At 43.6% G+C, this 14,866-nt stretch overlaps 1 protein-coding gene across 1 annotated transcript in view; it reads left to right on the forward strand.

The window, feature by feature from the left end:
- The window catches only part of EFCAB6 (EF-hand calcium binding domain 6), a 255,607-nt gene that overhangs the window by 91,476 nt on the left and 149,265 nt on the right, over window positions 1–14,866 (forward strand). Inside the window, exon 10 of the mRNA XM_040233143.1 lies at window positions 6,620–6,768. Within this exon, the coding sequence (XP_040089077.1) occupies window positions 6,620–6,768 (149 nt within the window). The remainder of the gene's footprint in view (window positions 1–6,619; window positions 6,769–14,866) is intronic.

Below are 14,866 nucleotides of genomic sequence, written 5' to 3' on the forward strand. Positions count from 1 at the left end.
TACATATATATTTTTTGTTGTTCTGAAAAGTTACAATAGAGGGCTTATGCTGTCACATATATAACATTTTATAAAGGTATAATAATTAAGACAATGTGGCAGTGGTACAGCAGTGAACATTCAAATTGAATTAAAACAATAGTTGGTTAATGAACTGATCTTGATATATGAATTTAGCACACAATGTGCGGCCTTCCAGTAGAGTGATGAGGACAAGGGAGGAGAATATTCAGTAATTATTATTGAGATAATTCCCTAGACAGCCATCTGGGGGAAAAGCTTAGAACCTTCCACTCTTCACACCAAAATAAATTCTATATGCACCAGCTATTTAAGTGTAAAAATAAAAAATGTGACTGAAAAATTTTAAACTTGAAATTTAGACGTTTAAGCATGAAATAGAGCCCCCAAATCATTAAAGACAAAGAGTGATAAATTTGTCTTAAAATGAAAAAGCATTTGTACAGCAAAAGTTTGCATAAACAATGATAAACTTGGCAAAGCACAGGCCACATAACTGACAGATAAATAATAACTGTTCCTAACATATGTAGAACTTTTTATAAATTATTAATTTAAAATTTTCAGCAGAAAATTGTCAATGAGAAAAAATTAACAAAAGCCAATATAGATTAAGGGCATTGGAGTAAGGGGCACATGAGTATTCCATTGGTAGATTAGTAAAAACTTGTTTTCCTTGGTTGTTGTTAATGAACTTATTGTTTTCATGAAAACACGGCCATTCCAAAACACATGACCGTTATGAAAAGATGTAAGCAATTCTGAAAAGTATAAAGAAGAGAGTAATAAATTAAACCCACCACCCAGAAATAATCGAAGGCAACATTTGGTGAACATAATTCTAGGCCCGTCTTTATATATTAATAGAAGGATGGCTGCATCAGTGGGTGGGTGGGTGGATACACAGAGAGAAATAATTTTATAAGAAGAGAATCATGCTCCTCTTTACAAATAAGGCATATTTAATTTAAATTTCTTTGAGTTTACCAGAAGTGAAAAAAAAAATCATCACCGCTCATGGGGTTTTCAGAGAAGGCAATGGCAACCCACTCCCGTACTCTCACCTGGAAAATTCCATGGATGGAGGAGCCTGGTAGGCTGCAGTCCATAGGGTGGCTAAGAGTCGGACACGACTGAGTGACTTCCCTTTCACTTTTCCTTTCATGCATTGGAGAAGGAAATGGCAACCCACTCCAGTATTCTTGCCTGGAGAATCCCAGGGACGGGGGAGCCCGGTGGGCTGCTGTCTGTGGGGTTGCACAGAGTTGGACACGACTGAAGCGACTTAGCAGCAGCAGCAGCAGCATGGGGTTTTCTCAGCAAGAATACTGGAGTGGTTTGCCATTCCCTCCTCTAGTGGACCATGTTTTGTCAGAACTCTCCTCTGTGACCTGTCCATCTTGGGAGGTCCTCTATGGCATGGCTCATAGCTTCATTGAGTTACGTAAGCCCCTTCACCGCAACAAGGCTGTGATACCACTCTAATGGCAGTAAGTGAAGAGGAACTAAAGAGCCTCTTGAGGGTGAAAGAGGAGAATGAAAAAGCTGGCTTAAAACTCAGCATTCAAAAAACTAAGATCATGGCATCCGATCCATCACTTCATGGCAAGAAGAAGGGGAAAAAGTGGAAACAGTGACAGGTTTTCTTTTTGGAGGCTCCAAAATCACTGTGGACAGTGGCCGCAGCCATGGAATTAAAAGATGCTTGCTCCTTGAAAGGAAAAGATGCTTGCTCCTTTCCTTGAAAGGAAAGCTATGACAAAGCTAGACGGCATTTTAAAAAAGTGGAGACATCACTTTGCCCACGTAAGGTCCGTCTAGTCAAAGCAGTGATTTTTCCAATAGTCATGTATGGATGTGAGAGTTGGACCATAAAGAAGGCTGAGCTCTGAAGAACTGATGCTTTCGAATTGTGATGCTTGAGAAGACTCTTAGAGTCCCCTGGACAGCAAGGAGATCAAATCAGTTGATTTCTAAAGGAAATCAACCCTGACTGTTCATCGGAAAGGCTGATGTTGAAGCTGAAGCTGCAGTACTTTGGCTATCTGATGAAAAGAGCTGACTCATTGGAGAAGATCCTGATGCTGGGACAGCTTGAAAGAAGAAGGAGGTGACCGAGGATGAGATGGTTGGGTAGCATCACTGACTTAATGGACGTGAGTTTGAGCAAACTCTGGGACATAGTGATGGACAGGGAAGTCTGGCACGCTGCGGTCCGTGGGGCTGCAAAGAGTCGGACACGACTGAGCGACTGAACAGCAACAAAAAATGGGGCTGCTTCTGTGCCCGGCAGTGTTATAAGCGCCCCTCAGTTTTCAGGCCTCATGGCAACTCGAGAAGCTAGGTACCGTTATCATCCTGGTTTCAGGCTGAGGAGACTGAAGCTTGAGGAGGTTTAACAACCTGCCCAGGTTACTCTGCCAGAGACTCTCGGGCCCAGGTCCTCTTCATGACGCAGTCCTCAAGGGAAGCCAAAGATATTTCTGGACTTTGGATATTTCTTTGCCACAAGAAATATTCGGTCCCAAGAAGGACTTCGAGACAAGAAAAAAGATTAAGAAAGCCGTGAAGAGTTGGAGAAATGATGGTGTTTTGAAGGATGTCTCAATTACAGACAGTAAGGGCTGGCTCTGCTGTGAAACTCCTCGAGACTGGCACTTCCGGTGTTTCTTCCACCCTCCCTCCCATCTCACAATTTTTTGCTGTTTGTATTTTGTTCTTAGAGTTTATAATATGTACATTCTGTCCTGCTACCATAATTCCCTCAGTTGTTTCACCCTCATTTTATATCTGCATGAATTCAGGACGTATCGCTCTACTGCAGCGCTCCCCTTGCTTATCCCTTTCAGAGTACTTTATTTTGATTTATTCTTGGGTTGGCTGGATTTCATTGTCAAGTAATTCCCTCAAGAAAGGCTCATGGGTGCTTTATTCCCTTTGTTTTTTTTTTTCATACTATCTCTCTCTCTTTTTTTATTTGAACAACAACTTGGCTGGATATAATTCTTCCACCATTCTTTCTTTTACTCAAAATGTTGTTTTTCTACAATGTCTTCTGGCACTGGGTCTTCTAGAGAAGAACCCTGAGGTCAATGGATTTTTTTTTTTTTCCCCTTCTTGCAGATAACTTTTTTTTTTTCCTACCATGATACCGAAAGTATTTTTTCTTGATCCTTGAAATGAAAAAGCAAAACTAAGCTGTCTTGGCATGGAGCATTTTGTTGGTTTCCTGGAACACAGTGTATTCTTTTGATGAATGAAGATTCAGTTCCTCATTCCAGGAAAAATTTCCCTGTGTCATGTCACGAATAGCTCCTCCCTCCATCCTTCCTACCCACTCCGGTCTTCCTGGCATATTTCTTTCCTTCAGTGGTCTCCCCACTTATCCTTACATTGGGCCATCTTTGTCTATCCTTGATGATAATCATCCTCTCTTAGTATGCCATCATCTTTATTTTTCCTCTGCTTTCACTGAGATTCTGTCAAGCCATTCCTGCTTTTTTTTGGCTTGTGAGATCTTAGTTCCCCAAGCAGAGGCTGAACTCCAGGGCCCTGGCAGTGAAAGTGCTGAGCCCTAACCACTGGACTGCCAGGGAATTCCCAAGCCCTTCCTTTAGCATTAATTTTAATTTCAGCCTTGTCTTTTATTCTTGCTGTTTCTAATTTGTTATTAGTTCCTTAGTAACGTTTTTGTTTTCTATTTTTTTTTCATTGTTTTAGCATCTTCAAGCTTTTCTTGTAATGAATTTGTATTTATTTAGCTCCTTTTTATTGTATGAAAACCTTGCTGGTGAAATATGTATATATTTTGCTGATGTGTTTTCTTATGGATTGGGTTGTCTTCTGCTTGACATTTGTTTGTTTCTTTTCTGTAGAGTGTTTGCACAGTTGCAAAACCATCTAGTTTCATCCCATTTGCGCTTAGCTTGAGATCCACTCATATTATGGATGTAGTCGTATTTTCGCTGCTGTACAGTTTTCCATTAGCTACATATACACAGACTATAGACTGTCCTGTGCTTGGACATTTGGATGGCTTCTGGTTTGTGCTAATTCAAATGATGCCACTGTGAGTGGTTGCCTACATATCTTCTGGTGTGTATATGCAAAAGTTTCTGGTGTGTATGTGCAGAGGGAATGATACCCAGGCATTCCTTGCTAGGTTGTAGGGAACACATTCTCATCCTTCACTGGCAGTATCCAATTCAGAATACCAATTTGCACTCACATTGGGAGCATAAGAGAATTCCTATTTTCCCAAGTACTCACCAACACTTGAAGTCATTAGTTTTTTACATTTTTATAAGTCTGATGATATTTAAATGGCATTTCAGCAATAATTTAATTTTATTTCTCTTTTTACTGATGTGTCAAATAGCTTTTTTACACTTTACAACCTTTCTTCAGAACATTTTTGGTAAAACTATATCCATTTTTAACAAACATTTATCGAGTACCTGTGTGCATGTGTGCCTGCTAAGTTGCTTCAGTTGTGTCTGATTCTTTGCGACCCCATGGACTGCAGCGCCCCCCCAGGCTCCTCTGTCCATGGGATGCTCCAGGTGAGAATGCTGGAGTGGGTTGCCATGCCTTCTTCCAGGGGATCTTCCCAACCTAGGGGTCAAACCGGCATTTCTTACATCTCCTGCATTGAGAGGCATGTTCTTTACCCCCAGCGCCACCCGGGAACCTCCTGTTGGGTGCCCAACACTTGCCAAAGTGTGATTCATTTTAGATCATTATTAGTGAACAAAACAGGCACAACCTTGGCTTTCATGGAGATTGCATGACCATATATCAGGGAGAGAGATGGCAAGCAAATACACATTTACAAATATAATTTTCCTAGGGTGGTGTGACTGAAAAGGATGGGGTGTCATGAGAGAAAGTAATGAGGCATCTCATTTCAATTGGGGATCAGGGAAACGCTTATAAAAAACACTTTTAAAAAACCGAAATAAGTGTACCTTTTGTTTGTCTGTCAATACTGTGATGGTTGCCTTGTGTTGTTTCAAAATATAGTGCAGATACACACTAGTTCTTATGGGAGAAGTTTCATGACATATTGTTAAATGAAAAAAAAAAATTGTTAAAACTGAAAGTGTGGTATGGTCCCATTGTTGTAAAACTGTAATATACTCTTATGTGATCATGTTGGAGTTTTTGGAATACCATATGAAAACCTGTGGGTTGTGAGACTTCCAGGTATCTTTATGACCTTGTTTATACTTTGCTGAATTGCTTGCATTGTTTTCTTTTGTTTCATTATGAACAGTAACGATGAAAATTCCAAAAAAAGTTCGACGTGTTGCAAAGACATGACTTCTGTTTCATTTCTAGGCTTTTTTCCCCTAAGTGCTCTTGATTTTGTCAAAACACTTTCCTAGGAAAAAACCATATTGGAAACTGAATGTCATTAAGATAACAAAATCGGATTTCATTAATCCAATAAATATACCGAGACCAGACTCTACATCTGGCTTTGGCTTCTTCTCCGCAAGTTTTCTCCCGGGCAGCCCCCTCTCCCTGAGAGAGAGAAGGGTACATTTAGCCACATTTTGGGTTAATTTTATGCAACTCTAAGGAGCTTAGGCCCTGGGAGTCTCTAGATTCTTTTAAAGATTTCCCCCTTAGATTTCCGATATTCCTCTGCACCCTGAGGAAGTCTTAATGAATGTGCTTCTTCTTCGTTTAGTGGATAGAGACCTTTTATGTATGTTTCCATGTTCCAGCAGCTTAAAAAAAAAAAAAAATTTGGCCATGCCACGTGGCATGTGGGGATCTTAATTCCCAGACCAGGGATCAAGAAATACAGCGTTTAAAAACATCACCTTCTACACCAAATTGATGGTTCTTTTGTTTATCTTCTTATCACAGTTAGCAGGAAAAAGTGAGTTCATACAAAGTGGAGAGGGTTGGAAATATTGAAGAATATTGTTATTGCTCAATAATAAGCAGCAGGAAAACCTTTGGAAATAAAACCAATCTTCACAGCATTTTTATGAGTCATATAAAAATCAGTGGTTAACCTACTTTACTGCATTTTAGAAGTCCCATAAGCAAAGCTCATTCACCCTGATTCTTTGTAATTCCCCATGAAGAAAAAAGGATAATTAAAGAAATGTCCAATGTGTACAAGGTTTATGAAATTCTTATATTAACGATTTCCCTTACAGTAAAAGCAACTTCTATTTTTAATAAGATGCTACCAGCTTTTTGTTTGATTGACCTAACTTAATCAGGAGCAGCCTAGCATGGGCTCACAGTAAGGATGGCTTGCAAGTATATTAAGAAAGATGTATCAAACTGGCAGATCCACCAAGTATTTTTAGCACTGAAATTTGAGTTAGAGCTATTATATGTGCTATTTTTCCCCAAGAAACTTGTCTGCCTTGTCAGTTGAGTAGCTGTGGCTGGGGATACTGTTTTGTAGTAAGCTCATCAATTAAACATTTGAAGTTCAGTACATGCCATAGTAACCTTTTTGATCAGTTTTGGGAAGGAAAATGTGAAGAGGTTTTGGTGAAAATAAAGTGGTTGGATGGCTCTGCGCCACTGATTTCTGTGAATGCCGCACTCTAATTTTAATTCACCGCAGCTTTCCAAGTGCTATGAAAAGGTTGAAAAGGCCCTGAGTGCAGGGGACCCCTGCACAAGTGGATATGTATCTTTGAATTACTTAAAGATTGTCCTCGACACCTTTGTATACCGATTACCAAGAAGAATTTTCATCCAGTTAATGAAAAGGTAAGAGTCCCATTGTTTCCTTGACATTTTTCCCCCCAGACGTCAATCGTGAGAATAAGGAACAGCTTCATTTATATTTTATTAATGTTTTAGACTTTTTTTTGCCACTGAAAATTTCAAACACATGCAAACGTAAAGAGAATAACGCACTGAACCCGCGAATGCGCCCACCATCCGTCTCAAACATTCCACTCCTGGCCAAGCATTTCATCCCTACCCTGGCCCACCTCTCCTCTACCTCAGATATTTCTGAAGCAAATACCAGACATCATATTTCATTGAAAAGATCTCACTATGTCTCTTGATAAGAACTCTTGTAAGAAACATGGAGCAAATACTGTTTCACACTTAATAGAATTATCAATAATATTAATAAACATCCAGTCAGGATTCAGATTTAACTGATTGTCTCCCATTTTCTTTCATAGCGAATTTAATCTGTACATTGTGATCTGCCACAATTCGTTTTTAATCTATAGGGACCCTCTCCATTTGTTTATTTTTTTCCTCCTTAAGATGCACTCATAGACAAGGTCTGGACTGTCTGTTATATGGAGTTTCTTAGAATCTGAACCTGACTGATTGCAACCCACAGTGGCGTGTAACCGGCTCTCCTGTCTCCCTCACGCCACTCCCTGCCCTTGAATTGGTAGATACCCAGATCCAGGTTCAATTCTGGGGGCAAGAATGCTTCACAGGTGGTGGCAAGCATGCGTGCGCTGCTCACCTTTCTTCTTGTGATGTCAGCAGCTGTGCTGATCATCCCTGTACCCGTCAGATCAGTGGGGATTGTGAGGGGGTGACACTCTGTGGGTCTCCTTTCTCCGCTTCTCACCCGGAGTGCTTCTGTAATGAGAGCTTCCCCTCTCCCACCGTCTGGTAACCGTGAGACACAGTGTAAGAGGCAGCAGCTCCTTGGTTCTTTCCCTTCGCTTACTGCTTTTCAAAATAATGAATTGTGTTCCCAGCATCCTCTAGAAGTGAGCAATGAGTGAGTCTTCTTGAAAAAAAATATATGATTATGAACTCATGAGTGTTGACATATTTGGTGTGTTTCAATTTATTAGAGTTATTATTCCCCTCGATATTCAGCTTGCCCTGTCTTGGCCAGGGGATCCTTTTTGTGTTGGCTCTGAGTCCTGCTGGGTGACCCTCGTAAGTCCTTGGGTAGCACTCCTTGGTGTCACGGAATGCCCCAGGCCCTTCTGGGGCATCTCTTGCCCACACCTGGAGTTAGCCGTTTCTCCCAGGACCCCTGTTTCCTTTCAGTTGGAAGTGGTATATATAGACTGACCTCTGGGTGAGGAATACTGTCTTCAGTTTACCCGGCTTTCTGTCCAGGTAACTAGAAATCCTTTTCTCCGGGGACGTAGGGTTGAGGCTGATGGAAGCTTGTCCTGTGAAACTCTGAATCGTTGGAGGGCACCTCGGGGTTACCCGGAAAGGCGAGGCATGAGAGACAGAGAACGGATCTAGACCACAGCGTTTCCTTCCCTTCTCGGCGCCCCGTGTGTCACCGCCACTTAAGCCTTTAGGTTCCTTTTAGCTCTGCATGCAGTTTTTGTTTAATCAGTCAGTCAGCAAGCAATTCCTGAGCACTTGCCTAGGAACTTGCTGGGGACTAAGAAAGGCACGATCCCTGCCCTCGAAGAGCTCAACCTGCTGGCGGGGAGACCGATGTCAACAAACACACACGGAATGAAAGAAGATGTGCAGTGGGATGAAGGCTCTAGGGCTTCCCTGAGAGCTCAGTTGGTCAAGAATCTGCCAGCTATGCAGGAGAGCCCGGGTTGATTCCTGGGTCGGGAAGATCCCCTGGAGAAGGGACAGGCTACCCACTCCAGAGTTCTTGGGCTTCCCTGGTGGCTCAGCTGGTAAAGAATCCGGTTGCAATGCAGGAGACCTGGGTTCGATCCCTGGGTTGGGAAGATCCCCTGGAGAAGGGAAGGGCTACCCACTCCAGCATTCTGGCCTGGAGAATCCCATGGACTGTGCAGTTCACGGGGTTGCAGAGTCGGACACGACCGAGCAAGGTATATGAAGGCAGTGGAGAGGCTGGCAAGGACATAACGGAGAATAACGGGAACTCAGACCATTCTACAGTGGCTGGCCTGGAGGGGCCTATCTGAACGAGTGAGGTCAGGGAGAGCATGCCAGGGCAGAGCCTCCTGGGCGGGGCCAAGGCCCTGTCGAGGGGGCTGCCCTAGGAGCCCTGTTCTGGGGACTCACAGAAGCCAGTGCCTGGAGCCAAGCTGACAAGAGAGCAAGGGGGTGGAGACCTGCGGCGGAGGCAGGCAGGGCCGGCAGGGACTGGGACTTGTGGAGAGCGAGGGGGTCGCAGACAGGCCTTGTCGGGGGACTCCACCTAGAGACCCCATCTTCAGGCACACGGCTTCCTCCTTGGCCGGCACCTTCTTTCCTCAGAATGTATTTCTAAAAGTCTCATTCACCCACAGTGTGAATGCTTTCCCGAATTTTTATGAGAATTGCCAAGAATTATTTTCTTGGAAGATAGCAGCGACTTACATTGCTGTCAACGTGGTGTGAGGGTTCCGGTTTCATATTCTTTTCAGTGCTAATATTAACATTGTATTAAAATATTGATGACCTAAGAGGTGTAAAACGGTAACCCCCTTATTGCTTTAATTTATGTCTCTTGGAGGAATTGCTGAGGTTGGACGTTCCACGAGCCCAGAATGCCCTTCAGGTCCTAATTGGTCAATGGCCCCACGGATGGTTTTCCAAGTCACTTTCATCACCTTTTTGTTTAATAATTTTTTATAATTATTTCCTTATTCACAGAGAACCCTCTTCTGTCATGGGTGCTACAGCTATTTCTCCCAGCTTGCTATTTCCCTTTCATTGTGACTCCTCATTGTTTAGAAGTTTACATTCTAAATTCATCAGATACACTACTCTTTGTCCTTTGCGACGATGTCTTCTGTTGCTCCTACCAGTTACCATTCTTATCTAGGCTTGATAAAAACTCTTTTCTACCCTGCTTGTTTTTCCATTTCTTTGAACACAAAACCCTTCAGTCCCTCCTGAAATAAAGTGGGTGTCCCAATTAAAATATTTTTTTCCAAACAGATAATTTATTTCCACCACCACTTTTTATGTAAGCCTTTCCCTCCCGTTGTTTTTAATGTCCACGTTGTGCCATTAACTCTATCCATAATTTGGTTTAATGTGTGTTTCTGTATTCTATCCCGCCAGTCTATAGATTTCTCTTGTGCCGGGACGTTTCTGTCTACAGCTGGCCATCCGACAGCCCTCACGTTTCCTGTTAAACCTTGGGAGAGCACACGGAGGCGCCTGCACTGCCACTGTTCTTTATTTCTCATCTGTTCCTTGAGTTTACATAGCGACTGTTGCAGGACTTACCCCTGATTACGTCACCTTCTACGCTAAGAAGGGAGAATCTGCTTCTGCCGTGAAAGCAGTGGGCTCCGAAGAGTGAATGAGAGGAGGGACTAGTGTTCCCGGCAGGTGGCTCTGGGGTGGCAGGGGTGCTGGGCGCAGGGGCGGGGGTGCTGACCTCTGCTTTCCCGTGCTCTCCTCTCAGGCCCCCCAGAAGGTGGCTGGGACATGTGGTGTTGCTAGAGGGAACTCTTTAATTCCTCTCGATGTTTCTGTTCTGAGCATCACAAGAAGCCATGAGTTGTCTTCTAAATTCAGGCTTAGACTTTTTGTTAACATCCCAGGATGTGCCCACAATTGCACTGGACATATTCTGTGTGACTTTTGTGTTTGAACAATGATTTAAGGGTTCACTAGGAGACCTGAGCATGACTGTTGACAGCTCTGTTTATAATCACCCCAAACTGGAACCAGCCCAGGGTACCTCAGCAGGTGATTGGATCAGCAAGCTGCTTTACATCTACACGATAGACTATTTCTCAGCAACAAGAAGGAAAGACTGTTGATACACATGGATGACTCTCAGAGACATGCTGCGTGAAAGAACCCAGTCTCGAAGGTTCCTACCGTAGGAGTCTAGTTATCCGATGGTGGGCGAGAGGAGACCCTCATCGCTCCAGCATGAGGGGTGGGGGAGGGCCTGACTCCGGAGGGCCAGCAGCAGGGAGGCTTGGAGGATGAGGCAGTCCTGGGTTCTGTGTGGGGCAGTGGTTCTGTGAATCGACATGTGTGATAAATTCATGTAAATGTGTACACACAAACCCATTTTTACTGCACTTGAAATTGAGAGATAAAGTTTTAAAACTCATCCCTTTTTTAAGGCAAACAATACAGAAAAGAATAAAGGAGGAAGTAAAATGAAATCTAAACTCTCATGCCCTACAAAAAGATTTCAGAAATTATTCTCCTATCACATTTAAGAATGGAAAGAAGAAAAAATAGGCTTTTTTTTTTTAGTTTATTTTTTAAAAATACTCCAGATCTAGGACCTAAATTAACAGCTTGGTAATGAGACATAAAATCTTGACCCAAATAATATGTTAGGGATGTTAAAAGCTATTTTCCATATATATATATTTTAATGTAATGGTAGGCTGTAATTGAACCGCTATCTTGACCTTTATTACTAACATGCTGTGCTTTTCATTGTCGCCTAACCTTTTATATAAAATAGATCTATTAAAAACAAAACCAGTGTTTAAATATGAAGAATGAGTTTTGCAGGAGAGTTGAGAGGATGGAATAAATGCTGTGACTTGCACGTTCACCAGAGCCTGGGCTTTATCCATCCATCATGTGAACAGGTCCCCACTCAGAAGCATCTCCCGGTGAGAAATTTCCCATCCACGCTGGGAACATTAGTAGCCTGGCAGAGCTATGCAAACAAAAAACAAGCCATTTAGCCCAAATTATATGAAGTGTAGAAGCAATACCCTGGGATATATTTTCAGTTATTGCCCAAACCTTTTCTAACCCACACGTCTAGGATTTCTTCTATTTATGTGACATTCTAGAAAAGGCAAAACAGTGGGAAAGGAGGAGAGATGGTAATTGCCAGGACTGGGGTGGGGGACGGTGTGACTCACGGGCAGGCAACACAAGGAGATTTTGGTGTGAGGGAGCTGCTCTCTCTTCGATTGTGGGCTTTTTCGTCTGGAAGTGCACTGGGCAGGGTCCAGGCAGAAAACAGATGGCATATAAGTTTACCGAAGGAACTTTTACCCTGGTGAGGGCAGGACGAAATGTGCAATCAGTAGAAGGGAAAGCATTTCTCTCTCCTAGGTCTGAAGGGGCAAGAGAGGAAGGAGTTAGTGAGAGGAGCAAGAAGCGGGGCTGAAGGAGGGAACCACCCGAGAGCAGATAAGGCCTTCAGCAGGAGTGTGGCCAGAGCCACACTCAGCCCAGCGGGGAGGGGCTGGGTGGCAGCCAGCCTGCTCTCTCCTCTTGCCATCCACTCTCCTGCCGCCGCCTCCCACTGGCCAGCCCATCTGAGAGCCAGAGGCCCGACGGGCCGGTTGGAGCAGGTCACCAGGATGCTGTGCAGAGGGGAAGAGGGCAGAGAGTGGATCCGGACGGACATGTCCGGCGCTGGCCATTCTCAGCCTCGGCATCCTTGGAGGGATGAAAGCCCTGGTCCTTTGTAGAGATGAAAGCCTTGTATCCCCAGGCAGGAGCTGCTCAAAGTCCCCACACGAAATCTAGGATGTTAGTGTGAAATATCCATAGCTACATTCGAGATGCCAGGGACTATGTGGGTTTGCACACGTGAATGCCATCATCACCTGATTACATTTGCAATAATCTGGTCAGTTTCTAATACCCACGTATTGGTAGCGTTTGCATGGGTGGCTAGGTGATTTCAATGAGAAGGTTGTAGAAATCAGTCCTTTTCCCACCCTCATCTCTACACATGGCCAGTGGTACAGTGTCTACACACCCCACAGAAGTGGTATGACTTTGTGTTCACTCTCTTATGAAGGGTGGGGTCTCCTCCTTGGCCTTTCCTACCATCAGAGCCCTTATTCCACGGAGAGCAAAACCAATGTGAGGATTCTGCAGTGACTAAGAATACTTCCTCCAGTGATATTTTCTGAACCTGGAGGAGCAACCATGGGATGGTCGATGCTCTTACTGGAGCCACTGTAAAGTGGACTTGAGCTCCATCTCGTCGTCGTTCATTTGCTCAGTTGTGTCCAACTCTTTGCGACTCCATGGACTGCAGTACGCCAGGCTTCCCTGTCCACTATCTCCCAGAGTTTGCTCAAACTCGTGTCCATTGAGTTGGCTTCATCTACCACCTCCATAAGCCTCTGACCTACACACCATGCTGGCACTTTGGTTCTTCAGAGATTATCATTAGTCTGGAGCCACTATCTATTCATCCTGAATGTGAGAAACAAATTTATGTTTCTTCTCGCTAACCCAGAGATGGAGTCCCATGCTGCTGTAAGACCCCCACCTGGCTCCATGGGATGAGAAAGATAGATTGGGAATAACACTGACTCCCAGCAGCAGAATCCAGAGGCACGGGGGCCTGAGGAAATCAGAGGAGCCCCTGGGGCATTTTTAAAGTCTTGTTGAATTTGTTTCAATGTTGCTGCTGTTTTACTTTTTGGTTCCCTGGCCCTGAGGCATGAAGGATCTTAGCTGCCTGACCAGGAAGCCAACCCGTACCCGCTGCATTGGAAGGTTAACTCTCAACCATGAAACTGCCAGGGAAGTCCCTGGAGGCATTTTTAAGAATTAAAAAACCCAGCAATATACACCTTTGTGACTTTGGTTAATAACGGTTACTCGTGTGATTAGCAAAATTATCTGCTGGCCCTATTTTTTGAAAATTACGTTTATTCATGTTGATTATAAAAACGGTACAGGCTCAAACTAGAAAAAAAAAAAAAGATTAAAAAATTACCCGTAATTGTAATGGCCAGAGATGGCCACTATTAATATTTTGGTCTATTTCCTTCCAGAATTTTTATGTGTGTGGATGTACACACGCTCCATACATGCTTGGCATAGTTGATGCCATATGAGAAATAAATTATGTTCTGTTTTCTTATGGCATATTACATCAGGAGGGTTTTTTTTATGTTGTTAATAAAAAAACCTTTGAAATTAATTTTTAACAGCTGCCTAATGTTTTATCAGTCCTTAAGTCAAAGGTTTTGAATGCTTCCAAGGTTTACATTCCATTTTGCTAAGATGCCCTTCAGAAAAATGTTGATTTAGTCTCAGGAGTGAGGTTCCTGAGAGTGCTTTTCACCAGCATTTACCATTGCTGTCTTTAAATACTTGCTAATTTGACAGGTGAAAGCACAGTGCCTCGTTGCTATTGTGATTGACATGGCCTTGCTTGCCGTTGAGTTGGCACGTGTTTCACGTTTAACAGTAACTTCCTTCATGAACAACTGTTTTCTCAGGTCCTTTGACCATTTCCTGTGTTTTAAAAATATTTTGGTCCCAGGACAAGTCATATAAAGTTCTTTCTCAAGTGTATAGTTTAATGGGCTTCCCTGGCGGCTCATATGGTTAAGAACCTGCCTGCAATGTGGGGACCTGGGTTTGGTCCCTGGGTTGGGGAGATCCCCAGGAGAAGGGAATGGCAACCCACTCCAGTATTTTTGCCTCGGGAATCCCATGGACAGAGAAGCCTGGCGGGCTACAGTCCATGGGGACACAAAGAGACGGACAGGTCTGAGTGACTAACACACACAGTTTAACGAGTTTGGGCAACTGTGTGTATTTAGCAGCCACTCCCTTGGTGAATGTATGGGGCGCTTCATCACCCTGGGGTGTGCTCCTGCGCTTTGACAGCAGTGCCTGCCCTGACCTCTCAGCCCCAGGACCACTGGTCTGCTCTCTGCCGCTGTCACTGTAGTCTGGCTATTTTTCGGCGTTCTCACAGATGGGATACGTGGTCTCTTGTGTTTGACTCCTCTTTCTTTCACTTCCCAAGTTTTAAGACTCGCCCACGTTGCTGCGCATCGACATGTCCCGCTAACTGTTCCTGCTGAGTAGTATCCCATAGTGTTTCCCGATTTGTTGGGAAATATCCCATAGATATTCCTCAATTTGTTTATCTACTCAGCCGCTGATAGACGTCTGGATTGTTTCCAGTTTGGGGACACTGTAGAAAGCGTTGCTATGAACATTCACGTACAGGTCTCATTTTGTATGG

This window comes from Oryx dammah, unplaced genomic scaffold, assembly GCF_014754425.2.
Source record: "Oryx dammah isolate SB20612 unplaced genomic scaffold, SCBI_Odam_1.1 HiC_scaffold_29, whole genome shotgun sequence".
Classification (NCBI taxonomy): domain Eukaryota; kingdom Metazoa; phylum Chordata; class Mammalia; order Artiodactyla; family Bovidae; genus Oryx; species Oryx dammah.